General features: G+C 36.2%; 2 protein-coding genes and 1 pseudogene across 4 annotated transcripts; 2 read left to right on the top strand and 1 right to left on the bottom strand.

Annotated features, from left to right (window-relative positions):
• Positions 1-9,524: 9,524 nt before the first annotated feature.
• On the bottom strand, positions 9,525-11,413 carry LOC120116661. The gene is made up of 3 exons (XM_039137082.1): positions 10,728-11,413; positions 10,393-10,589; positions 9,525-10,237 (listed from the first exon to the last, which is right to left on the bottom strand). Exons 1-3 carry the CDS (start codon positions 11,411-11,413, stop codon positions 9,525-9,527), a joined length of 1,596 nt encoding a protein of 531 aa, XP_038993013.1.
• A 7,260-nt stretch (positions 11,414-18,673) lies between these two features.
• On the top strand, positions 18,674-23,407 carry LOC120116643 (protein NETWORKED 4A-like). Of its 3 annotated transcripts, none has more exons than XM_039137067.1 (4): positions 18,674-18,747; positions 19,471-19,535; positions 20,015-20,126; positions 21,077-23,407. In XM_039137067.1, the coding sequence occupies exons 2-4, from the start codon at positions 19,521-19,523 to the stop codon at positions 22,798-22,800; spliced, it is 1,851 nt and encodes a 616-aa protein (XP_038992998.1). In that variant the 5' UTR covers positions 18,674-18,747; positions 19,471-19,520; the 3' UTR covers positions 22,801-23,407. The 3 variants fall into 3 exon arrangements, with proteins under 3 accessions (XP_038992998.1, XP_038992999.1, XP_038992997.1); XM_039137068.1 differs by lacking the exon at positions 18,674-18,747 and adding an exon at positions 19,164-19,329; XM_039137066.1 differs by lacking the exon at positions 18,674-18,747 and having other exon boundaries at positions 19,400-19,535.
• An 823-nt stretch (positions 23,408-24,230) lies between these two features.
• On the top strand, positions 24,231-26,409 carry LOC120116644 (annotated as a pseudogene).
• The last annotated feature ends 1,210 nt before the right edge of the window (positions 26,410-27,619 follow it).

Below are 27,619 nucleotides of genomic sequence, written 5' to 3'. Positions count from 1 at the left end.
GTCGTGTATCAAATGATTATCAGCCTTTGAGCTTCAATTTTCCCGATGAAGATTTGTTGTGCATATCCATGAATGAAGAAGTCAGAACAAATGATGAATTTGTAATTTGGAAGCTTTATTTTGACGGAGCATCTAATGCTTTGGGACGAGGAATCGGGGCAGTGTTAATTTCTCCAGAAAATGTTTATTATCCCTTTACAAGTAGACTGGAGTTCTTTTGCACCAATAACATGGCGGAATATGAAGCTTGTATCATGGGGTTGAAAGCAGCTATAGAAAGAAAAATCAAATTTCTCAAGATATATGGAGATTCATCGTTAGTGGTGTATCAATTGCGAGGAGAATGGGAAACAAAAGATCCAAAATTATTGGAATACCGAAATTTTACCCTCGAATTAGTGAAAGAATTTGAGAGAGTTACCTTCAATTATCTCCCTCGAGAAGAAAATCAAATGGCAGATGCTTTGGCTACATTAGATGCTATGTTTCAAGCAACTAAGAAAGTTGATATGATGCCAATCAAAATGCAAGTATATGAAATTCCTGCACATTGTTATAGTGTGGAAGAAGAGGTAGATGGTAAACCATGGTATCATGATATCCTGCAATATATCAAAAATCAAAGTTATCCACCAAATGCATCGGAAATTGATAAAAGAACCTTGAGAAGAATGGCTGCTGGATATTTTCTTGATGGAGAGATTATGTATAGAAGAAGCAGTGATCAAATGCTATTGAGATGTTTAAATACCAGCGAGGCTCGAAACGTCATTGAAGAAGTACACAGTGGAATATGTGGAACACATGCAAATGGTCTTTCCATGGCCAGAAAAATAATGAGATATGGATACTATTGTGCTACCATGCATACTGATTGCATTGATTATGCAAGGAAATGTCATAAATGCCAGATATATGCAGACAAAATTCATGTACCCCCATCTCCTTTACATGTAATGACAGCACCATGGCCATTTTCTATGTGGGGAATAGATGTCATTGGTGCAATCACACCAAAAGCATCGAATGGACATTGTTTCATCCTTGTGGCAATTGATTATTTTACCAAATGGGTTGAAGCTGCTTCATATACCAATATTAAAAGGTCCACAGTCTGCAAATTCATAAAGAAAGAGATAGTTTGCCGGTATGGTCTACCAGAAAGGATTATTACAGATAATGCTCTGAACCTGAACAACAAAATGATGACCGAACTTTGTGCACAGTTTAAGATCAAACATGCAAACTCAGTGGCATATCGTCCAAAGATGAATGGGGCAGTTGAAGCAGCAAATAAGAACATCAAGAGAATTATTACAAAGACTACTGAAACTTACAAAGATTGGCACGAGAAGTTATCTTTTGCTCTATATGCATACCGAACTACTGTTAGAACATCTACTGGGGCAACGCCTTTTTCTTTAGTCTACGTGATAGAAGCAGTCTTACCAATTGAAGTTGAGATTCCATCGCTCCGAATATTGAGAGAAATAAAATTGGATGAATCTGAATGGATCCAAGCTAGATTTGATCAATTGAACCTTATTGAGGAGAAAAGATTGAAAGCTATTTGCCATGGACAGATGTATCAAAAACGGATGATGAAGTCTCATGACAAAAAAGTACATCCAAGAGAATTCCAAGAGGGTGATCTAGTACTAAAAAAGATCTTGCCTATACATAAAGATTTCCGTGGGAAATGGATGCCTAATTGGGAAGGGCCATACGTTGTGAAAAAGGCCTTTTCCGGAGGAGCATTGATCTTGGCAGAAATGGATGGAAAAATTCTGAGAAATCCAATAAACTCGGATTCTGTCAAGAAATATTATGCTTGAAGAGAAAAAAAGAAAAAAAAGAAAAAAGAAAAAGGGGGGTCAAGGTGAAAACCCGCAAAGGGCATTTTGTAACCAAAGGAAGGATTTGAGTTGAAAACCTGAAAAGGCGGCTCAAATGCAGATTGATATTAGGCATCTGACATTTGAACTCTCTTAAGATTTTGACAGTTTGGGAGAAACTTCACATCTACAAGCATTTCAACAACGTTTGAGATCTTCCAGACAAAAGCTTACATCATTTCTAAATTGTGTCAACTTGATTAATTTAGAAATACTTATGCTTATAATTTGTTGAGACATTTGAATTTTTATCATTCTTATGCTTGCCAGAACTTTGAATACAATTCTATCTATTTCAAGTTCAATTTATTTGAGATTCAATTTATTTTTGGAAATTCAATTTATTCTTCTATGAATTAACATAATTTTGAAATAATTTAAAGATTTCTGAATATTACCTTATGTTAATACTTTTAAATACATGGAATATAAAGTAAGCAAATCATCACCATCTTAAAGCCATGAACATCAAGATTGTTACACGGGATGTTACCGACAACAAGGTCGAATCCGCCAAATCTACTCATCAATTGCTCCAACCAATCACCATTCAGTTCTTGTACATCTGTTTTCAAAGATATACTAAGACAGTAAAAGGCGACCTTTGTAGCATTGATTCCAGCAAAAAGAAACAAGACATTGATATCACTGGGAAACATATCTCTATACAGATCCTTGTGTATGGTTTTTAAGGAAATCTAGAAGCATTTCCACCTCATCAGGTTTAAGTGGAGCAACTTTATTCCTTCCAACCCATGCTAGATTCCATTTTCAGCACTCATCAAGAACATACTTCTGGACACTCGAAGGTGGCTCATTGTCATAAGCTTCAAGAGCCTTACAGATCCTTTCTGTCAATTTGGCACTTCCTGTACATGTTTATAAACAGTTCAACTTTGTTCTTGGATCCCATGAAAGTCATCATTTCTTTGTCAATAGAAAAGCATCAGCACATGGAAGAAGCAGAATAAGAGAAAATCTGTTCTTAATTGGCAGAATTATGAATAAAGCCATTGTCAGTGTAGTAGTATGAAAATGTTTCAAATCTACAAATTATGGCTTTACATCTAATAAGTACTGTGATATCCCAGTCCAAACCTTAATTGGAATAAGTGCAATATACTAATAGCATCTTCTGGAAGTGTTCTTTGAGTTATTTGATCTGGTTGGACAGAATCAATCATTGAATTTAGAAGATGAATTTGCTCATAGCATCTTCTGGAAGTGTTCTTTGAGTTATCTGATCTGGTTTGGCAGAACCAACCATTGAATTTAGAAGATGAATTTGCTCATAGCATCTTCTGGAAGTGTTCTTTGAGTTATCTGATCTGGTTTGACAGAACCAATCATTGAATTTGGAAGATAAATTTGCTCATAGCATCTTCTAGAAGTGTTCTTTGAGTTATCTGATCTGGTTTGGCAGAACCAACCATTGAATTTAGAAGATGAATTTGCTCATAGCATCTTCTGGAAGTGTTCTTTGAGTTATCTGATCTGGTTTGGCAGAACCAACCATTGAATTTGGAAGATGAATTTGCTCATAGTAGAAATAAGGAAATTCAATAGCATCTTCTGGAAGTGTTCTTTGAGTTATCTGATCTGGTTTGGTAAGAACTACAGAACTAATCATTGGAATTAAAAGATGAACTGCATGATCGTCTTCATTAAGAAGTTTCTTTTCAAGCTTCTTTTGCTTATTCCTTTCCCAAAAATCATAGCCCAAGTTTCGCCTTTTCTTGTAATTGGGATCATTGTATAATGGCTTCCCATTTTGTATCGGAAGAAATGTGTCAGTAACATTAGCCATTTGAGCAGCACATATAAAATTTGCCAATTCTGCAATTGATGAATCTGGACCACGTCTCTACATGACTATTGAAGTTTCAGCCCTTGAGAATCCCATTTTTGTCAAGTATAACAGTTATTTCTCCTCATCAGAATCAGAATTCAAGATTTTTCGGTATTAAAAGAACTATCGATATCTGTGAAATCATCTTGAAAGGTCATTTCATAATCAGATGAGTTGTTATCAGAATCAACATGTTGCCTGAATGCAAGCTTTTCAAGAGCCTATACTATTGAGTTTTATTCTCAAGAGATTTTTGTGACATTATATCTACATTGGTCAAAGATGATAGATTCTCTCATTTGAAGAAGAAAAATCTATTGGGTTTTTACAATTGAAGAAATACTCAATTCACCAATCTGAAATCAAATAATTCAACATGCATGCATCATATTTTAGGTGTTTACAAAAATAGGTGCATTTTCATTCATTTTCATCTATGTTGAATTTTTAACAGGAATTTCAAAGATTTTAGCAAAGATTCAAATCCATCACTTGATGGATCAGCTTTTCCAGTTCGAGTTCATAATGAGAAGAACTCATCTGAAGAAGGAAGAAAAAGTTCATAATGAGAAGAATTTGTTCAACCTTTTGCTCAAATCCATCACTTGATGGATCAGCTTTTCCAGTTCGAGTTCATAATGAGAAGAACTCATCTGAAGAAGGAAGAAGAAGTTCATAATGAGAAGAATTTGTCCAACCTTTTGCTCAGATCCATCATTTGAGGGATCAACATTGCCAGGTAGAGTTCATAATGAGAAGAACTCATCTGAAGAAGGAAGAAGAAGTTCATAATGAGAAGAACTTGTTCAACTTTTTGTTTGAATTCATCATTTGATGGATCAACATTGCCAGGTAGAGTTCATAATGAGAAGAACTCGTCATCTGAAGAAGGAATAAGAAATTCATAATGAGAAGAATTTGTTCAACCTTTTGCTCAAATCTATCACTTGATGGAGCAGCTTTTCCAGAGAAGTTCATAATGAGAAGAACTCATCTGAAGAAGGAAGAAGAAGTTCATAATAAGAAGAACTTGTTCAACTTTTTGCATAATTCTATCACAGAAGGAGATAGATTAGCATCAGCCTTTCCAGAGAAGAACTTATTCAACCTTTTGAATGATTCTATCACAAAAAGAAAAAGGTCAACATCATCCCCAGTGGAAAGTTCATAATGAGAAGAACTCACCTGACAGAGAGAGAAGAATTTATTCAATCTCCATACTAATCAAGTGAAATCAAATGAAAAAAACTTATCATCTTTTCGTCTTTGCTCTATTCTTATTAAGAATAAGCAAAGAGGGGCAGCTGAAGATATTCATTTTTTTCATTTTTTATTTTATTTATATTATTATTATTATAATTATTATTATAATTATAATTATAATTATATTATTATTAATATATTATTTAATATTACAAGCCCAAATGGAAGCCCAATTACAAACAGTGGCCCAGATCCAAAATTCTACAGTAAACCCTAAACCCAATTTAGGGTTTGTATCATCCAGCTGCCGCCGCTCAAGCTTCAGCCGTTGGATCTGGTTTGATCCAACGGTCCACAGTTTGCCAGAGGAAACCCTAGGGTATCAATACCCTAGGGACACGTCCCAGCGCCGCCGTAGATTCCAGAAGACCACGCGGCGCTGCTTCAGTCTCACCGCCACTCCAGCCGCACACGTCTTTCCCAAATGGTGAGTCACCACTGGAAGTCCGGTGACTCACCGAAGAACCCCTTTCGGACCGGTCTGAGACGAACACCGGTGATGGCTATAAAGCCATCACCCCATCTGCGAGCAAAAAAAAGGGACAGAGACAGAGACAGAGACAGAGACAAAAGAGACAGAGACAGAGATAAAAGAGACAGAGACAGAGAGAAAAGAGAGAGACAGAGCCGAAAAAAAAACAGAGAAACAATATAAAAAAAAACTACTACCAACGATCTCAGTCAACATCCCACAACCAGCAACCAAAAAAATAGAAGAAAAAGGAGGAGAGAAACTTACCGAGGAAGCCGACCGCCGGATCTCACCAAAACCTTCGAAAAACCGAAGGTATTTTTTTTAGATTTGCTCCGATTGGGAGCCGTTTAAAGGAAAAGATCATCGGAACCGTCATTAGGACGGTCCGATCTACGTTTCGATGTAAAAAAAAATTTCCGGCCACCGAAGACGGTGGCCGGCGGCGGTGGTTGACGGCGGACGAACGCCGACTGACGGCTGCCGACCGGCTGGCTTCTCTCTGTTTTAGAGAGAAGCGAGAGAAAATTCTCTCTCTCATAGAAGAGAGAGAGAAGGAAAATGAAGAAATGAAGCTGGCCCTTCGGGCCAGTCGGTTTTGGACCTTTTATAGACCTTCCCGAACGACGTCGTTTCGGGAAGGACTATGCGCGTAATTATACAATAGTTAAACCCCGTCCGCCGTCCTCCTAATTTGTAATTTTTACATTCTAGTCACTAAATCGATTTTATAATACTTTTAATTCAGATCTTAAATTTTAATTTCTTTTATTTTAGTCCTTTATATTAAAATAATATATTTAGGATAAATAACAGATTTAATCCCTTAATTTTAATAAATAATATTTTAATCCCTAGTTTATATTTTTAATTTATTTTATTCTAATATCCGAATTTTAGATAATTTTATTTTAGTCACTAAATAAATAAAATAAAAAAATAGCATGTTTAATCCCTATAATTTTTATTAATTATGAATTAGATTTTTAATTTTATTTTTACTGTAATTTAGTCATTTATTTTATATGTTTTCATTTATTTTACTGCTTTTAAAATATATTGTTTTAGTAGTATTTTTATTTTATTTGTTTATATTTTTTATGTGTTCATAAATATATATAATAAATAGTAATTAAATTTTAAATATTTTTTTAATATCGAAGAAAAGGACAGTCTTAATACAACTGGATGTCCTATTCTGGTATTTTAAAATTAAACAATATTATTTAAATTAATATTTATCAATATCAAAGGAAAGAGCTGTCTTAAGGCACCTAGAAGTTCTTTTCTGATATTTTTAAATAAATAAATATTATTTATATAATTTCGAAATAATAGGATTATAAATTAAATATATTTTTTGAATTTTTAAAATTTTAATAATAGAGACAATTTATAATTAAAAAGTACCAATTTTGGGCGTTGTAGGGGTGCTAATCCTTCCCTAAACGTAACCGACCACGAATCCCTTTTTATTATTAAAAAGAATGAATTTTTGGTTATAAACGCAGATCATATTTATTTTTTTTAATTAATGTTTTCTTAAAACTCTTTTAAAAAAAATAATTTTTAGGTATTCGACCTACCTGATCCAAAAGGCCGATGGCGACTCCCAAATTATTTTCAAAATTATTTATTCACATCAATTTCCCCGCCAAGTATAATATTTCGTGCCCGGACGAAAACCGGTTACGACAGTCTGTAAATGTAAAGAAGATTAAAAAGGGAACAATAATAAGAAGTGGGAAGAATTATGAAGGTTAGAAAATTAAGGAATCACAAGCCTTCTTTATTTGTTGTTGTTGACATTTGAAAATGAGAAACAGTCTATTCGAGTTTTCAATTGTGCAGTCATGGTTTGTCTTGCCAATGTATATTCACTCTTTTTTTCATCAAACCACGATACGACGTGATCGAGAATGAAATTCAGGGATTGGGCTCTGATTTGCCGAGTGTTTAATTTTGGATTAGTTGAATCTCTATGTGCAAAATTTTATGAAAGGGTTGTTATTATTTTATTCCAGTTGAGAATGAATTGAACTTCTTTCAGAATATAATCATAAAAAGGAATATTGTGTCACTTAAAAGATTTAGATTCAAGCAGCTGTGGATCATTTTTGTATCATTGAGATTGTGTTAAAATAAGAATTAATTTATCTTTTGAATATCCATATTCATTGACCGTTTGATTTTATTTTCGAGTCCTTGGCTGTTTTTGTACACATAATTCCGAGGGAAAAAATTAAAATAAAAAAATTTATGATAAATATTTTCTTAATCCAGACCACACATTTTTTTATTCAAAAAAAGAAATTCAACTAAATTAAAATCATTAAGAAGCCATCGTTGCAAACGCGCAGTGTCAGTAATCAAGGAGAGATGAGAAAACAAGTTCTCTGAATCTTTGTCATGTATAGGAGCTCCGGCACATGTTTGGCTTTAACATCCCAAGCTCTGATCATGTTGGGTGTCTTCTTCCATGGGAGCATGGATCTGCAAATGTAACCCTTGTAGACAATGCACAGTTAGAAAGGTTATCCCAGTTGAAATATGGGGACACTTTCAATATATATATATATATGTTTTTCCAAACGTAGGATATTATTGTATGTATAAAATTAAATTTAAATTTGATCATGACATTTCTTCTTCTTCTTCTTCTTTTTCCCTTATTAAAAAAATGAAAGATAATATAACTCTGAAGTTGATATTATCCTTTTCAGAGACAATAACACGTGTTTCATATTCAGAATCCGGAAACCACAATAATTTATCCATCCGTCACCAAATTGAAGTCGCACCGTCATGTTATATTGGCGTGTATATATTATAGGGTAAACTAGGCTGTCTGTCATTCAAATTTAATCTTTTCCCTGCTTTGGTCACTAATTTTTTTAAAAAAAATCAATTGATCACTGAATTTTCAAATTGTTTTTATTTTAATTGTTTGGATATAACAGGATGATGTGACCTATTTTCTTACTTGACATGGATTACTTTTTCGCGATATGGATGTTATGTGTTGCTGATCGCATTTTTTCTTTTTTATTATTTTATTTTCTTTTACTATGGACGAATCTCTTAAGGAATTGTGAGGGGTTATTGCTATTTATCTCTTTCAAGCTTTAGATTTAAATATTCAATAGAGTTTTAATCTTTTAATATAAAATAATTTAATCTTTTCGATATTTGATTTTAATTTCATCTTTATTTTCTACTAAATATATAATTAAAATATACGTATCACACCAGTATCAAAAATGTAATTATCTAACATCTTTTGATCATTCAAAAAATTAAGTTGTTAACGACCAATTTAACATATGTATCTTTAACGATAATTTGTAATGATTTTCGTTATTAAAATTGAGTTTGGATTTTTATATTAAAATTTTAAATTCGTGCTATTCTTGACATCTTCATATACAGGCGGATATGCATATTAGTGTATGTATATAATATTCCGAGTCTGAAAGCTTTTACAAACGTTCAATCTCTGTTTTGACCCATTCATTGCAGTTTGAGGACGGCATTGAATGGAGAAACCATTAGCTTTTGGCGAATGCATGGCATTGCCAAGACATGGGGGCTATTTGTCTGGTTACACGGCAGTATAATAGTCGTCCGGCACACAGCTCAACGCGCCACTCATTTTTTTTAACCCCAGTTTTGGAATTGTTTTCTCAATCTCATCTCATCTCATCTCATCTCATCAGATATTTATATTATAAGCTCATTCATGCCATACAATACAATCAGAAAATGTTCCCGTCCTTCCAATTAATTGGAGCCATTTTTTATTTGCTATTATTATTCTACTTGCTTTAGAAAACTGCAATATTTTCATAATTATTTAATATATTAGAAACATATACTTTATAAATCTCACATACAGATTCAACATATATTGTAAATTGAAATTTTGGAAATAAAATCATGTTTTTTTAGATAATTAAAATTTTATTACCCCAAAACAACATGTACAACAACAAGATACAAAAGAATCAAAGCTAAGTAGCAGTGATCAACAACACAAAAACAAAGATCACCCTATATTCCAATTCCTAGAAAGAGTAATATTAACATTATCATTGCTATTGAATTTCCTATTGCTTAAGTGCAGTCCAATTATATCTCTGATGTCATGGAATAATTCTTGAGCATTCTTGGATCTACCTTGGAACATTCGCTTGTTTCTTTCTTCCCACAGTAAGTAGATTGTGGCATTAAAAGATAGCTTCAATATTAGAGTGAGCATTGATTTGCCTTTCCAAGTAGTGGAAGCCCTTGCACAAAAAGTGTCCCACGGACAAGGGTAGAAGTGAAGTCCCGAGAGGGAAAAAACATTTTTCCAGATTGATGTAGCCATAGGACAGAGCAGAAAAATATGATCCCTTGTTTCCAAATGATCATCATAGAAAATACATTTGCAGTCAGTGATTAGTCCTATACGGTTGAGTCTTTCTCTTGTAAGAAGCCTATCAAGAAAAGCCATCCAAGAGATTAAACTATGCTTAGGAATGTGCATAGGAAACCATACAATTTTCTGCCAGGGAACAATAGCTTTCTTTAATCTAATAGCATCCCAAACTGCTGTAATTGTCGTAATTCCAGCGTCCAGTACAGGATGAGCTTCATGTCTTAATTTTAGGAGTTTCCTTAAGCTCCAACTTTGTGATGAACTGATGTCAACATTCCAAAAGTCTTTGTCCTTAAAAATATAGCATTTTATCCATGCTACCCAAAGAGAACCCTCACCTGCAAAGATTTTTTTAATGAGAAGGAGCATACAAGCTTTGTTCCAAGTCTTTAAATCTTTTAGTCCAAGACTTCCCTCTGATTTGAGGTTACAAATATTGTCCCAGCTCACACGAGCTCCAAAAGCTTTTTGATCTGCTCATTTCCAGAAGAACCTGGAGCATAATTGCTCGATTTTTTAATCGTTGACTGAGGCAGAAAAATTTGTCTACACCAGAAATTGGAAAGGCTGGATAAAACAGTTTTAATAAGTTTCATTCTCTCTGCATAGCTAAGGAATTTAGAAGACCATTGATGAAGTTTAGCTTTAATTTTATCAATGAGGGGAAAGAAGTCCTTATCAGAAAATTTCCTAGTGACCAGAGGAAACCCAAATATCTAACAGGCAGACTGCCATTTTTAAAACCAGTAGACAGATTGATTTCTTCCAGATTCGTAGCAGACATGCCAGCAACAAATAGCTCACATTTAGATGCATTGAGCTTCAGACCATATATAGAACATATCAAGGACACTGTTAACACCAATAACATATTCAGTGTTCCCCTTGCAAAAAATAAGAATGTCATCAGCAAATGAGAGATGAGTGAGTCCCATTTTTTTGTATTTAGGGTGATACTCAAAGATTCCTCTAGTGGCAGCTAAGTTTAAGAGCTTGGAGAGAACATTAATAGAAAGCACGAATAATAAAGGAGAAAGAGGGTCTCCTTGCCTAATTCTTTTAGCTCCTTTAAAGAAACCAACTAATGTCTCATTAAAAGAGACAGAGTACGAAGCAGTAGAGAAACAAAGTTCTATCCAAGTGATGAAGGTTTGAGGCAGTCCAATGGCTTTGAGAACAGAAGAAATAAAGCCCCAATTAAGGGTATCAAAGGCTTTGTGAAGATCAACTTTTAATGAGCATCTAGGGGAAATAGACTTCCTACCATAACCTCTAACCAATTCTTGAGAAAGTAAAGTATTATCAATGATACTTTTACCTTTAATGAAAGCATTTTGGTTGAGAGTAACCAAATCAGGAAGAACATTGGTTAATCTACTGACCAGAATTTTAGAGATTGCCTTGTACACAACTGAGCAGCAGGAAATTGGTTTGAAGTCTTTAACTTTACAAGGATTAGAAATCTTAGGCACAAGAACAATAGAAGTAGCGTTAAATGCTGGAAGAAGGAACATATATTGAAAGAAATAATTAATGGCACAAGAACAATAGAAGTTGCGTTAAATCATGTTAAAATTGATAAAATTAAGCTATTTTTTTAAATTCACCCCATAATAAAATAATACTTTTTATTTTTTGTTTATTTTATTTTGGTTGAAAAATGGGGTGTATTTCCTGAAAAATCACCAGTGATTGGTATATTTACCGATCTGACACCAGTCATATTATATTTCCCGATCTAACACCCGTAGCAGTAAAGCGCCCCCTGAACCGAGCTATATGCTGATTTGGCGCCACGTGGGGTATAGCGCGCCCCTTGCACCGCACTATACGCTGACATGGATTACACGTGTGTATAGCGCGCCCCCTGATCCGTGCTATACACCACGTAGGGGTATAGCGCGGATCAGGGGGCGCGCTATACGCCACGTAGGGGTGAATTATATTTAACGCGGTCCCTAGTCCGCGTTATATCTTTTATCTGAATAATTACATATAGCGCGGTGCAGGTACCGCGCCTTATATGGTTATAAATACCCTCCTCCGCCGGTTAAGTTTCTCACATCTCCTCGCATCTCTCCTCTCAACTTATAAATTAATACAACAATTCCGTCAACGAGTAATAATTCTAGCAATCTTCTCATATTTAATTTAGAAGTTCATGCATTTTTTCGTTATAAGGTAATTTTGTTATAATTTTTTAATTATACTTATTGTTTATTATCATTATTTGAAAAAATATTATAGTAATTATTTTCAATTAATTTTTATGTTTGTAAAATTGAAAAGCGGGAGCATACGTCGAAATAGTTTTGCGGTGTATGTAATAATATAAAATTATATTATTTAAATTATTTACGTTGATATGTAAAAAATTTATTGTGTTATATTTTCGTTCATATATAATTTATTTAATCATGTTTGTTTCAGTTATTTTTTTTGCAGATATAATATTGCCGCACTTTTAAACTCAAAGAATGGCGCGACTTTTAGCTATTATTTATTATGATGGTGAAATTCGAGAAGATGAAACCGACATTATTTTCGTATCGAATGAACGTGTTAAAATATCATTCAAGAGAAACATAACTCTTGAGAAGCTGATAACGAAGATTTCGAGGAAGATTCATGTTGAAAGTAGTAGAAGAATGTCGCCATTGCAGTACATATTTCCAACATCATTGTTACCATTAACTTATACAACGTTCGAACTTTCGAACAATGATGATGTTCAAATGATGGTTGAAGCTCAAAGTAATTATTCAGGCGCCGCTATTGAGATATATGCATATTTTGTTCAAGTGTGTATTGTTCGGGGTCAATCTTTAAGCTCACACTATGGGCTGGCTGAACAAGTTGATCAAGTTGACAGCCCGACTAAAATAATGTGTAATGATTTTAATGCCATAATGGGGAGACATTCATCCGCAACTCCTTACGATATGTACCGATGTGGGTCCACGAACAATCCGTATGGCAACACCGTGTCCAGTTCAAGGGGAAGGCATTCATCTGCAAATTTCTTTGACCATATGGAGATGCCATCGACGCAACCATCTGTGCAGTTTCCATTTGACACGATGGCTTCAAGCTCCAGGGGAGGCATTCGACAGTGAGCTTTTTCGATCTCAATGTCGATATGCCTTCTAGTTCAAGGGGAAGGCGTGCAAGTAGTAGGTTCTTCGACCTAAATGTGGAGAGCATGGAGGAACCATCATCTCCACCAGAAGAACCGCTTCGTGAGCCTGGTACGGATGGTGTTGAGATTGGACTATTCATTCACCCAGAATCACCGCAATTCAACTCCGATGATGATAAAGTTACAGGAAATATGGCATAAACTGACCCTCCTGCACACATGTATGAAGCTGATTATGGTGCAATGTACGGGCCAGAATGTGCGGATATGCCTCATCTCGGTGACTATGGATATTACTCATCAATAAATAATGGTGAGTTATCTTTAGGCATGGAGTTCTCAAGCAAAGAAGAAGCGGTGATGGCTATAAAAAATTACAATATCCGTAATTTTGTTCAGTCCATAGTCAACCGATCCACGACCGAAAAATATGTATGTTACTGTGCCCGACGTGAAAACGGATGCAATTGGATGGTTCGCGTATCGAAAAGGAAGAGGAAAAACAACATATGGGAACTAACAGTATACAACGGTCCTCACACATGTTGTGCTGGAGAGGTTAACCAAGATCATCCCAACTTGGACTCTGAAGTGATATGCCAAGCCATCATGCCCATGGTAAAAGCAAGCTCTCATAGAGCTATTGCAGTGTTGATTTCAGCTATACAATCGCAGTATGGGTACACTGTCTCCTATAAAAAAGCTTGGTTGGCAAAACAAATGCCATTGTCAAACTTCATAGCGAATGAGATTCATCTTACAACGAACTTCCAGGTTGGTTTAGGCTGGTACGGACGTTGAATCCTGGGATAATTGTGGACTTCGAAACCTCCTATGCATACCATAATGATCGAGTTCTTCGCGATCGAAGCCAATTCTACCGGGTTTTTTGAAGTTACACACAATGCGTTAATGCTGTCAAATACTGCAAGCCTGTGGTCCAGATCGACGGGACTTTCTTGTATGGAAAATACAAGCAAGTTTTCTTATTGGTAGTTCTCCAAGATGGCGATTGCAACATTCTTCCAGTTGCTTTTTCTCTTGTCGAAGGAGAAGATACAGATTCTTGGGTTTTTTTCCTTCTAAATTTACGTGCACATGTTATCACGAGGGAAAACATTTGTGTCATTTCAGATCGTGGAGCTGGGATCAAAGCAGTAATGGAGTCTTTGGGTCTAATGTGGTAACCAAATTTTGTCCAACATAGGTATTATCTCGAAGGAGAAGATACAGATTCTTGGGTTTTTTTCCTTCTAAATTTACGTGCACATGTTATCACGAGGGAAAACATTTGTGTCATTTCAGATCGTGGAGCTGGAATCAAAGCAGTAATGGAGTCTTTGGGTCCAATGTAGTAACCAAATTTTGTCCAACATAGGTATTATCTCCGACACATTGCTGCAAACTATCATGGAAGGTACAAGAAGAATGATGAGCGTCAATTAATTGTGCGCATGGGTAAGTGAAAGCAAGTTAGTAAGTTATACATTTTTTGATCATTTTAATTTTGCAAAGAAAACAAGTTAGTAAGTTATACATTTTTTGATCAGGTTACGAACTACTTCCTCGAACGTTTGAATCAATGCTTCAAGATTTACGGGCGAAGAAAGAGGAAGGATACGATTATATCAGCCTCATCGATAAAGAAATGTGGACGAATACATATGATGGTTGATATCGATATAGACACATGACGACCAACTTGGCTGAGGCAATCAATTCAACCTTAAAGGGTGCACGTCACTTACCTGTAGTGGTTTTGGTAAAAATTACATATTTTTGTTTGGGGGTGCTTTTTGCGAAGCTCGGGGGACAAGCTCAAACCTGGATGCAAGGCAGTCATGTCTATCACCCTAGATTAGTTGCAGATCTACAGAAAAAAATTGTTGCATCAAATGGAATGTCTGTAACAAGCTTCTCTAGAAGGCATGAAATGTTTCGTGTCACAGAGTTGACGCGACCTCTTCAAGGGATTGAAGTTGTGTCGTTAAGAGTAAATCTAAGGGACAGAACGTGCGACTGCGGGTTTTTTCAAGCTCTGAAGTATCCATGCTCTCATGTGATAACAGCTTGCTCGCATACACGTCAAGACTATAACCATTTTGTAGATCCCGTATACCTATTATCTGAAGTTTTTAAGGTATACGAATTTGAAATTCCCCCCATAGGTAATGACAAAGACCCGTATGAGGTTAAAGATTGGCTTCCGATTGTACCAAATCCGAGTTTATTGAGGGAGCGTGGTCGTCCAAAATCCAATCGAATTCATTGCGAAATGGATATTCGAGAAAGATATAGACAAGACAGAAGATGTTGCCATTGTAGAAACCCAGGACACACTAGAAAAACATGTCCACTTATGTTGTCATCAAGTAACAATTGATGAGGAAATGATGTATTTGTTTATCAAATAATAATTCTTGTATTTTAATTTGCATTTACTTCAAGTTAATGTCATTCGATAATCGCTGATGAAGATTAAAAAAATGAACACAATCATTAAATTTTATCAAACTAATAACAATTTGGTATTTAAATACAACAAACTTACAATAAGAATTAAATGGTAAATGATAACCAAATTACAATAACTGATATTAAATGGTAATAAACAAAATTAACTGAAATATATTAAAAAAAAGTCCAACAAATTTAACAAAATAAAGTAAGTATTAAATGAGAAATAATAAAAAATTACAATTAAACAAAATAAAGTAAATACAAATATAATTAAAAAAAATCTATCGATGTCTGCGTCGCGAATGTGTTCCGCAGGGCGGTGGCTGTCGGTCTCAAGGAGGATTTCTTCGTATCACTGGTTCTGACTCCTCGCTGTCATCATCGTCGTCGTCGTCGTCGTCGTCATCGTCGTCTTCGTCGTCATGAGCAGGTACATTAGGTTGATGAGGAGCTGATTACGATAAAGCACCTCCATAGAATAAGGACCTTGGAGGTGTATGACTGACTATCCCACCGGCCTGCGAAAACTGGGAAAACTGAGAAAACCCAGACATCGCTGAGTGTGAAAACTGTACAGGAGGTGTATGTGTTGCGGCCATGGGTGATGAGGCTGAACTCGCCAAATATCCAGCATATGAACCCCAAGTCGGATCTACAAACATAGACCCATAATAGCCTCCAGGAGGGGTCATCTGTGAAAGTGGCGGTGGCGGGGTCATAAAACTAGGTGAAGGCGGCGGTGACGACATCTGATAATGGAAAGGCGATGGCGACATCATATGGGGTTGTGGCATCATAAATGGTTGCGGTGACTGTTGTGAAGGTCCTGCTGGTGTAGCTGAGGATGAACCGGAAGCACCTACTCTCCGTCCACGAGTTGGGGGATGATGGTGTTGTGTCGGATCACGTCTCTGTCGGCGTCGCGAAAAGGTCTGCCCTCGTGCATCATCGGGAAGCAAAAACGGTTTCCCGTTACTGTTGAACCACTCATAATAACCGTCAGCATACATCAAGAGGTCATCAAAAATGGGCTCTCTACGGGGAAGGCACCGATATCGATCCTCCCACAACACGACCCACTCATGATGCCTCACCAGCCAATCTGTATCTGTCTTGCCGCGTCTATCTAAGCTATGTAACTCGTCCATATTGCGAGGTGCTTCTGGAATTGGTTGAAAACAACCAAACTGTCGGAGCACGCGATCAGTGGAGTGCCACTCGACGGTCACATAACAGATCAGATGGACCATCGCCGCCCAAACATCTGATGGACCCCTTAACTCAGGTGGGATCACCGCCCTTACATCATCAGTAGAATATGGCACCCATTCAAACTAAAATAAATAATATATAATTTTTATCAAAATAATAATCTAATTATATAACTATAATCTAAAATCGATTTTTAAACATTAAAATGCATACATGTGTGCCAACCTTCTGATCGATTAGCACCCTAATTTTTTCTAAATCATCAGGTAACTCCTGATGATTTTTCCTATCAGTAGACCACATATTCAAGGAAAAAAATTTATTATACGCTGTATAAAATTATTAATATACAAAATCAATTTTATAATTACCTCAGAAGTAGTGAAAATACGAAAAGGTTCTTCACAACGGGACATAAAAAGGGTAATCGATACCATGCCCAAGACTGCAGCAATAGGAGACATCTGCCGATAGCATTACGCCTGTAGTCAGTGGCTCCACACATCTCCCTGTACAAAAAAGTCAAAACTGCCGAGCCCTAACTGAATGATCCGGTGAGACGAAAGTCGTTAAGATGTCGCAACCACATGCAGTGAACTAGGTTGCGCGATTTGTCCGGCATCAGCAACCCTCCTATCAACTGCAATATGCATGCCCGTGCATATATCTTAACCTCATCCTCAGAGGCATCTGCGCTTAACTCCCAAAAATTGGCATCTAACCAATTTAACGGTATCCTACATCCGATAAAACTTTCCGGGACACGTCCTAGATTATCCCGACACAAAGTAGTCCAAGAACCGGAAGCTATCCCTGATATCACATCTCCATCCACCGGAAGCCCCAGGTGCATAGAAACATCCTCAAGCGTGATCGTGCACTCTCCGCACGGAAGATGGAATGTGTGGGTCTCCGGCCTCCACCGCTCTACTAAGGCAGAAATAAGGTCTGGTCTATCTTACAGTGACCCTGATATCTACCTATGTAACCAAATCCAACCTCTACTAAATACGGCAAGACACGGCTAGGTATCACTAACTTAATATTCTTAATAAAAGGATCTAATACACGGTCCTTCTCCTAAAAATAAATAATTACAAAAATTAATTCTTAATCTAATAATCATGCATTAAATAAATCAACTAATTATTACTAATAATTTAAATTAAATTAAAACGTTAAAATGTTACCGTATCAGCAAAGTGTCGAGATATATGATTTTCATCAAAATGAAGTAAACTGCCTTCCATTATATATCTGCAAAAGAATTATATTAGTAAAATATTAAATAAAGTAAAATACTTAAATAAATTACATACATAATATTAAAAATATTATAAAATATACCTTAAATAGAGAGAGTATTTAAGAGAAATTGAGAGAAATTGAGAGAATTTGGTGTGATGAAAGTGATTGAGGATGAATGTATTTATAGGGAGGATGGGGGGTGTGGAGGGGTAGGTAATTAAAGGTATAGCGCGCCCCTGTACCGCGCTATACCCCACGTGTCAGATAACTAGGTATAGCACGGCCCCTGATTTGCGCTATACCCCTACGTGGCGTATAGCACGGATCAGCACGGATCGGGGGGCGCGCTATACCCACGTGTAATTCATGTCAGCGTATAGCGCGGTGCAGGGGGCGCGTTATACCCCACGTGGCGTCAAATCAGCATATAGCGCAATTCAGGAGACGCACTTTACTACTATGGGTGTTAGAACGAAAAATATAATCTAACCGGTGTTAGATCGATAAATATACCGATCACGGGTGATTTTCGAAAATTTCACCGAAAAATAGAAATCATCATTTAAATAAGTAATAATAAAATTAAATAAAAATGAGGTAAGAAGAAAGCTGCGAGTTTGTTGACTTTGTTGCATGCCCATGTGAACATGGATGGATATTAAAACCAAGCCGCTTTGCCCATGCCATTTCTCTCTCCTTCCGCGCTACACAGTCTCTCTCTCTCTCTCACATAACAAATTAAGCAACAAAGATTCGGAAAGTTGTCCAAAGCCTCTTCCCTTTTTACCTGTAAGTTGTTTTCTTCATTTTCGCACTAATCTTCTGCTGCTGCTACTTTTTTTTTAAATCAATTACCGATTCGGGATAATTTTCTGGGTTCTGGGAATTGAGATCGGCCTTTAGGTTTTCACATGTGTACCCGCATCCTACTCAAATGATTTTAGAGATTTGTCACATCCTCTTCATGATATTTATGATATAGAAATCTATCAGATGTTCTGCTCTTCTAGTACTCCTATCGACTTATTTGATTAACCGCATCAAATCAACGCGTTTTGAGTGAAACGGTTGCTATTTGATTTTGGTTTCTTCTGGTTATCCATTTCCGTCCCAAAAAATTGTCTTTACATTGCCTCAAAAAAATTTTATTTTTGCGAGTAAAATAGTCTTAGAATGACGAGATGCATCGAAACACAGCTGGATGTCTGGTTCTCAAAGTTGCACACACAATTGAATTACTAATAGTCTTAATTTTGTCTTTGAAGTCCGAGTGCAACTCAGCTGACGCTATTAATGCGCGTGCTCTCACTTTCTCATGCTATAGCTGGAGTCCATGTCCCCTTTGATATTTATGGAATGGAACCATTCATTTTACCAGTTATATACATATGCATATACTAATACTCTACTAGTAGTTTAATAATGTTCAAGTCCCTATATTTTTTATGTACAAGTACTAATTATGTTGCTATGTAGGTTGGATACTGATTTGCACTGTTTCTATGAACCCAGGTTTTTTTTATAACCGATCCTGATCAGCTTACTTCTAGCCAGCTTCCAAGATGGCAAATTCTTCAGTACGAAATTAATCTGTTCCTTTTCCTAAACATACTTCTTTCATTAGCTAACCGAACTATATCTACAACTATACATGTCTACGTTCTTTTTATCTTTTACCCTTTGTATGATAGCAAGCTTTTAGCAGCAGCATTTTCCACTTCTGAATTTTCTTACTGCAATTTGTCTGTAATTTCCTCTGCTTCTAGGCTAATAATCCAACCTCCATTTCAGTATCTACTTATCCATGTTATGATTCTAGTCAAATAACAACATAAGCTATGTAGTGGGAATCAATAATATAAAATTTGTTTGCATTCTGATGCCATCAATTAAGTCCTTGTTCATAAAAATATACTAGCCTATAGCTAAAGCAGCTCTTTTCCTATTTAGAGAGATTTTCTAGAGTTTTTTGTTCGAGTAACTTTTGAAACATAGCATTATCAATTATGCAGTGAAGATGTTAATGTTTCTTAATTTTGTGTTCTTCTCATTTTAGGGCCATTTAACTAAAAGTATGAAGAGACTAAAATCCAGAAAGTCACATTCATGGTGGTGGGATAGCCACATCAGCCCCAAGAATTCAAGGTGGGTAGCAGAAAATGTTGAGGGTAAGTTCTAAGTAAGGTGCCGCTATAATCCCCCCCCCCCCCACACCACCACACACACACACCCCAAATCCCCTTTCCAGAATTGAGTCAACTAATCAATTTGAGTTGAAGCAAAGTAGTCAATACCATACCAGTGGATGTTCTGTTTTTTCTCTAGTACCGGCACTCGGTACCGGTGTGTTTTCTGTATACCATTTAAGGTTTATCGTTATCTTTTTAAACATCGTTTCATATGTATATCATATGTAATACAAATATACCTCAATTACATACCTATAAATATTAAAATGTCTTAAAATTATTAAATAAGTTAATGCAAAAAAATTAAAAAATAGTTGAGATATAAAGAATTAAAAGTTGGTTTAAAATATTAAAATCTTTTACCAACTGGTATCGACAGAAATAGGTCAAAACATGCCGAAATTTTTACCAGAACGGTACTCGAGTTTCTTAGTACCGGTTTAAGGCCACTACTGACAGTATTGACTTCTAGGGGTCGAAGACCATAAGATTATAGAAAATATTTCCAAGTTTCAACATGCCTTTTCTTGTCTACTTTGTCACAACTCACAACTGAAATGAGATATCATAGGTGGTTTAAATCTTAATTCTTTCCTGTGTTTGCCAAGTGGTCTTTTCCTTTCTTGTATGCATGTCAAAGCTAAATGTTGTAGGTGTTTTACATCTTCTTGAGCTGAACAGTTGGTTACAATGTTTAGATACTTGATCTTTCTTTTGGGTGAAGCGAAGACTTGTTTAGGTTCTTAAAGAAGCAAAAGTTACTAAATGAGAAAGCAGGGTAGTATACTAGTAGTCGCTTCTGCTGCTTTTCCTCTTATCATAATTCTGGTGCTTTTTTCTTCTGCATCTTATAAAGAATTTTGTTTCTGAAATCAATAAAATTCTGGAAATTTCAAACAAGAAAATAACATTAAGATTGTTGACTACAGAAATGGATCGTAATGTCAAACAGATGCTGAAGCTGATTGAAGACGATGGAGATTCATTTGCAAGAAAGGCTGAGATGTATTATCAGAGGAGGCCAGAACTTGTGTCTCACGTTGAGGAGTTCTACCGCATGTATCGCTCTTTGGCAGAGCGTTATGACCACTTGACAGGAGAATTGAGGAGGAATATTCCATCTGACCTCCAATCTCAGGGTTCCGACATTTCTGATATTACTTCTGATCTACCCTCGATTTGGCCAGCTTCAGACCAAAGGCTGAGCCGTCGAAAATCTGGCCCACGAGCTGCTGGTTTTAGTGTCTTCCTTGGTTCTGGTGGGAGCAATGTGTACCAGAAAGAAGAGGACGAGTTATCTACTCGAACAGATTCCGAAACAGAATCTGATGCTTCCTCAGTCAATAATTACTCAGTTTTATCAGGGAATGGGAGTGATCAAGGGGTGAACAGGAAAATGGTCGAGTTGGAGATTGAGCTCCATGAAGTGAAACAGAAGCTACGGATGCTAGAGGAAGAAAATTCAGATGGTTCAGTAAGAGGGGCAAAAAATAATACTCCTGAACTTCTTGCTAGAATTAGGGAGTATGAGGAAAAACTTGAAATTGCTAATAGCAAAATACAACTCACTGAAGAAAAAGTCCCCTGGTTGAGGATCGAGCTCCAAAAATATAAACCACTAGAGGCAGCCGACTCGGAATCATCTGAAGAAGAAAGTGTCAAGATGCACAGGACAGAGCAGATTGACGTAAATCAGGCATTGGATATTGAAAATAAGAATGGTATATCTGAGAAAGATAATAAACATGCACATGGCAAGATGCAAGTATTGGTGGAAGAATTAAGCATTACTAAAGAAATACTACAGGGTTCTGAGAAAGAAATTGCTAGTTTGAAGCTGGAAATGAAGCAATCGTATGAAAAAATTCAGAAGTTGCAGGGTCAGCTTGATACGGCTCAAAGAGAGATAGTAACATGGAAATCCAAACTGAATACAGAGAAAAGAGAGGTCTCCAAGCTGCAGGGAAGAATTGCAATGTTAAAGAATAGTTTATCAGACAGGGATCATGAGATCCGGGATTTAAAGATAGCTGTATCTGATGCTGAGCAGAAGATTTTCCCCGAAAAAGCTCATATCAAAGCTGAAATATCAAAATTGTTGGAGGGACGAATTTGTTTGGAAGAACAGCTCAGGGATTGGGAAGCACGAGGCCGGTCTTTGGAGGATGACATCAGAAAAGCTGTGAATGATAAAAGAGAATTAGAGGAGAGGCTTCGCGGTGAAATTGAGCATTTAAAACTGGAGATTGCTGAGAGAAGTGATTGCATTAAAGTTTTGAATGAAAACCTTGAGACTTTAAAAGCAGAGAGGGATGTGCTTGAGAATAAAATTGTACCTCTCAAAGCAGAGATTAGTTCTAGGGATAATCAGATTGTTGAAATAGACAAGCATCTCCACGAATTAAATGTGGAACATGTGAAGCTAATTGCTAGTGCTGAAGGAGCAAATAAATTGGTGGAGAAACTGCAATCAAAAACTAAGGAACTAGAGGATGTGATTGAGAGGCAAAGAATCACGATACTGGTGGGAGCAGAAGAGAAACGAGAAGCTATAAGGCAGCTTTGCTTCTCCCTTGAGCATTACCAGGATAGGTATCATTGGCTTCGGCAAGCATTTATGGGACAAAAGAGAGTTCCAGTTTTGACAACATGAAAATCCAATGCTACAGAACACCATTCATATTTACTCGGTTGCTCAATTATTATGTTTTGAGTGAGCGTTTCTAGATTATCGCACTAGTCCCTGAAGGTGGCTTTTTCACTTCCTGCTTGTTTAATGATAATGCAGTAAACAGAAGTTTCATTTTAGATGGAATATGACAGATTTGCTCACAATGCTAGCGCCAAGAAGGTGTTCTCTAATTATGCTCAAAATGTCGGCATCCGGTTGCACTTTAGACAGAATATGGCTGTTTTGCATTGCAACTTTTTGCTGCCCGATGTGTTTTGTAGACTCCCAGGTCAATCAAGCGGCTCCTTGCTTATCATGCTCGCACGTATACCCGTGGCTTCATCGGTCAATGCTATAAGAGGAATAAGTCATTCCCTGTGTGATTTAAGCTTGGTAGTCCTTGCTGTCAGTTCTGTCCTGTTTGTCCGTAACTCTCTTGACGGGAGTTTGCTGTCTTGTCGTGTTTATCCGCTCTCCTATATCCAGTTCAATCGGTATGTGTGGGTTTATTTGTTTTTGTATACTGCTCATTGTATTATGTTCTGAATCAAAATAATTAATGTAGTTGATATAGTATATCGAGGTGGGAGAATTTTCATTAATGTGTATATCATCATTCATCAGTTCTTGTATCCTATTTAAAAACCAAAAGTTCAACTATTATTTTGGTCACTCAACTTTGTCCATGTTTTTATTTTGATCGCTCAATATTTTTTTAATTTCATCATTGAACTTTTCGATTTCATTTGTTTTGGTCACTTCCCGTTAAGGGTCAATCAAATTAAAATTCAACCGATATTTAAGGTTTTTTATGATTCAATTAACAAGAGTCATAACTAAATAATTATAATCACCCTAGATCATTAAAAAAAATTAAATAATATTTTATTACGAAGAAACCATCATTTTATTCTGTTTTTTAAGAAATCATTCATTACATTATTTTTATTAAATTAAAGAAATTATATATTGTAGGATAAATAATTGTTACCAAGTCAATCAGTTATCATCAATCCCGAGTTTCATAGTTATACAACTCCTACTTTCCTTAAAAAAAGAAAGTATATATTAGTTATATTCTTTTTTTATAAATCCAAAGGAGTGGAATGGGTCTTCCTGCATTCTTTGTACCCAGTATATATGTGTATTTATATCCATGTTCCGAGATTGGACTACCTTATACTCTCTGGAGAAATATCCTCAACCGCGAGGAGGAGGCATCAACTAGCATCAATCAAGGCTTCCCCTGAACTCTGAAGTTAAAGCATTGGACCCTCCAGTCTCATCAGTAACATCATGTGATTTACTTTTTTGTACAAGTGTGGGCCATTCGATCTTATAATTCTCATCCTGTGGACCCTCAACCTGGCACATTTAGGCTCCATCTGCTTTGGGATTTTGCTAACATCACGATTTCTACATGTAAATAAACAAAGAAAACACAGTGCACAAGACAGACACACGATCTTGAAGTCGGGCGACCGGTAACTCTTAAAAAAAGGGTTATGTTGGAGTGTCTTTGTCTCAAAGTAATTTTTATTTGCTTACTCAATCCTCTTTAGTTCAGCCTTAGCTATTGGAATTAACTCAGACTCGTACCTCTCTCTCAACCAACTCCACCTTTTCTAATTGTCTTTTTCAATTTTTGGTACAGAGACTTCATTTTCTGACTATGAAAAGATTATCACCTTCAGAAAGGGTAGTGGTGAACAATGTGGTTAAAGGGGAGATAGAGTGGGAGCTTAGGCCCGGTGGCATGCTCGTTCAGAAGAGGAACATGGGGGATGCTCCTCTTCTGCTTCTATGATCAAGATAAAAGTTTCTCATGTTTCTTACTACCATGATATAGCTCTACCTGCTCATTCCACTTTTGGTAACCATTTCTCTATATTTTTCTTTGCTCCATGCCTGTCTTCGTTGAAATTTTTCCCAAGATTAGCATAATGGTTTTTGTTTTGAAAAGGGTACTTTGCATAACACTTTTCTCTTTTAGCAACATTTGATTTCCATTTTCAGTATCTGATTTAAAATGGTATGTTAAGTTGAGGAAATTTTGAGTTTTTATCATTGTTTCCATTGATAGCTTGTTGGCCTTGACATTTACACAAAGTTACTGCTCTGCCATCATGTGTCTGTGTTTCTATATTTCATCTTCTCTTATAGTTTGGTTTAAATTGAAGGGGATTTGAAAAGAGTTCTTGCACAAGAAACCGGTTTGGAGCCCAAGGGGCAGAGACTATTGTTCCAAGGGAAAGAGAAGGATGATCAAGAATGTTTGCATATGGCTGGAGTAAAAGACATGTCAAAGGTTGTGCTTTTAGAGGACCCAGCGAGCAAAGAGAGGAAGCTTGAGGAGATGAATAGAAATCAAACTGTGCTAAAAGCCTGTGAAGAGGTTACTAAGGTTAGATCAGAGGTTGACACACTCTCTGAGAAGGTTAGCATCTGCTGAAAAGAGAGAATAATTATTTTCACGTTACAGAAGTGATCACTTTTAATTGTTTTCATCCTACTGATCCAACTCTGGTAGGTTATTGCTTTGGAGGCAATTGTTGGTGCAGGAACCAAAGTCGCAGAAAACGAATTCCTTGTGTTGACAGAGTTGCTTATGGTGCAATTGCTCCAATTAGATTCAATTGAGGCTGATGGGGAAGCCAAAGTCCAGCGGCGGGTTGAGGTTAGTCATTATCCAGTTATGTTTACTTCCTGTCATGGACTTCTGTAAACTATGTTACTACTGAGACACATGCATGCTCAGTTTTTTTAGTTGCTCTAATTCTGTACCCTTTTTCTTCTGGTACAAATAATGGTGCTTGTTCCTGTCGATACATATTTGGAGGTGTTTCACATGGAAAATGAGAACCCATTTTGTATGGAAATGGATATAGTTGGTTAATTATTTCACATGTCCACCTCCCTGTACTGGATCCAACCTATTAGTAAAAAAAAGGAGTAAAAAGTAGACTATGTTGGTTGAAGTGGTGAACAAAGAGGAGGTTGTCATTGACCAATCTGGCTGCTTTCGACCATTTTTCAGCTTGAATCAAAGCAGTTTGATGTGGTTGATAGAATGATATATAATAGAAAACGTTCAATTTTGGTGCACAGGTTCATCGAGTCCAAGGACTAGTGGACAGCCTAGACAAATTGAAGGCTAGAAACTCCAATCCCTTCAGCACTGGTTGCAATGCAGTACCAGTGATTAACAAATGGGAGGCATTTGAATCTGGAGTTGGAGCCCAAGCCCCCTTACCATCCTCTACAAGAATAACTCAAGAATGGGAAGTGTTTGATTAAGCTCAACTTCACATCTATCACATGGGAATGTAATAGTATAAGCAAAGGTTGCAGCTTGATATGGGATCAAGCTCCATCCATATTTGAACGCCTTCATTTTGCTCTGGTTTTTGTAAATAGCTCTGTTGTTAAGTGCAGAGAAATGGACTTCATGTGCGGCATGGTTTTACAACAAGCATCATAGTTCAGTTTTCTTTTCCACTGTTGGAATCTGTAATCAAAATGGTAGGTGAAGCTGGAAATGTATAAAGGATCATCCTCGATTCTTCAAGGCTAATATTAATTGTTTCTCCTTAATTTTAGACCAAAAAAGAGTTATTATATATATGGGAAAAATAAAAATCAATCGTGCCGGTCAAAAAACTTCGTTCAATGCAAAATATAAAATACTAACGCACAAAAATACCTGTTACATCTAAAGAAAAGGATAGCCTTTTAGAGCAAGAAATTAGGCATGAATATGAAAAAAATTTAAAGCCAAATCATCGTTACTTCATGCTAATGTTTTCATGGCGACTCGAAATGGAGGAGAAAGTTGAGGACCCAATGCATGCTGTTACATCTGTGGGCATCCACGTCAATGAAATCTATCTTTGATATGCTAGTGGTCACAGCCGATATTGTATAGCTCAACGATTATGCTAATAGGAATATTGGTATTCAAGTTTCATAAGTTTCACAACCACCAGCTGAGCTTACTTTGCTTTGCTTGCATGGGGAGATTGTAGAATACACACAACCATCTCAGATTGATACAGACATACAGAATTAAAAGTAATATTGTCATCTTATAATGAAAATTCAAAAGAAACACTAAATAAGCACTCGTCATTCCAATGGAAGCCATTCATGTCGACTTTCTGATGTTCCAGGGCAGCAAGTCTCCCGTGAGGAGACGCATACGTCCCTTCGCTATTTGTTGCTGAAAATTTGAAGTCCATCTCAACTCTCAAACTTGTAACAAAATAAAGACTTGCAAGGAATTTCATAACTTGATAAAACTCATTTGCCTGTAACTTCACAATTCACGTTAACGCAGTAGTTTGGTTATAGATTCACACTGATAATTCTTTTATTTTATGTGAACTACTGGTATCTTTTTCCACTTGTGAACTAGAGGATGTTACTCATTTAAATAAATTTAAACTCACGTTTAATTGTATGTTACAACAGTAATGATGTTAATCAAATTAAAATTCAGCTAACAACATTATGATAATAATTGATTATATATACCACGATACAAAGTATTACTTGTGCTTAAATAAAATTAGATTTACTATATAACTTGATAATGATATTCTAATTAAATATTGAAATTATTAATTTACCGATAAATTGCAATTATACGTTATTTTATCAATAAGTAAAGCTTTTATTAGGAGTGATTAAAATTTGATTCGACTTTTAAAAAGTAATTTTTAAAATTTGGACTTACTCAATTTAAGTCGATTTTCGACTCCGAGTTGTGTTTGAATTTTACCAATTGGAAAAATTGAATTTT

This window comes from Hibiscus syriacus, unplaced genomic scaffold (assembly GCF_006381635.1).
Source record: "Hibiscus syriacus cultivar Baekdansim isolate YM2019G1 unplaced genomic scaffold, ASM638163v2 tig00110300_pilon, whole genome shotgun sequence".
Classification (NCBI taxonomy): Eukaryota; Viridiplantae; Streptophyta; class Magnoliopsida; order Malvales; family Malvaceae; genus Hibiscus; species Hibiscus syriacus.
The sequence above is the reverse complement of the archived record's forward strand: the minus strand, read 5'-3'. Positions and strand labels throughout refer to the sequence as shown.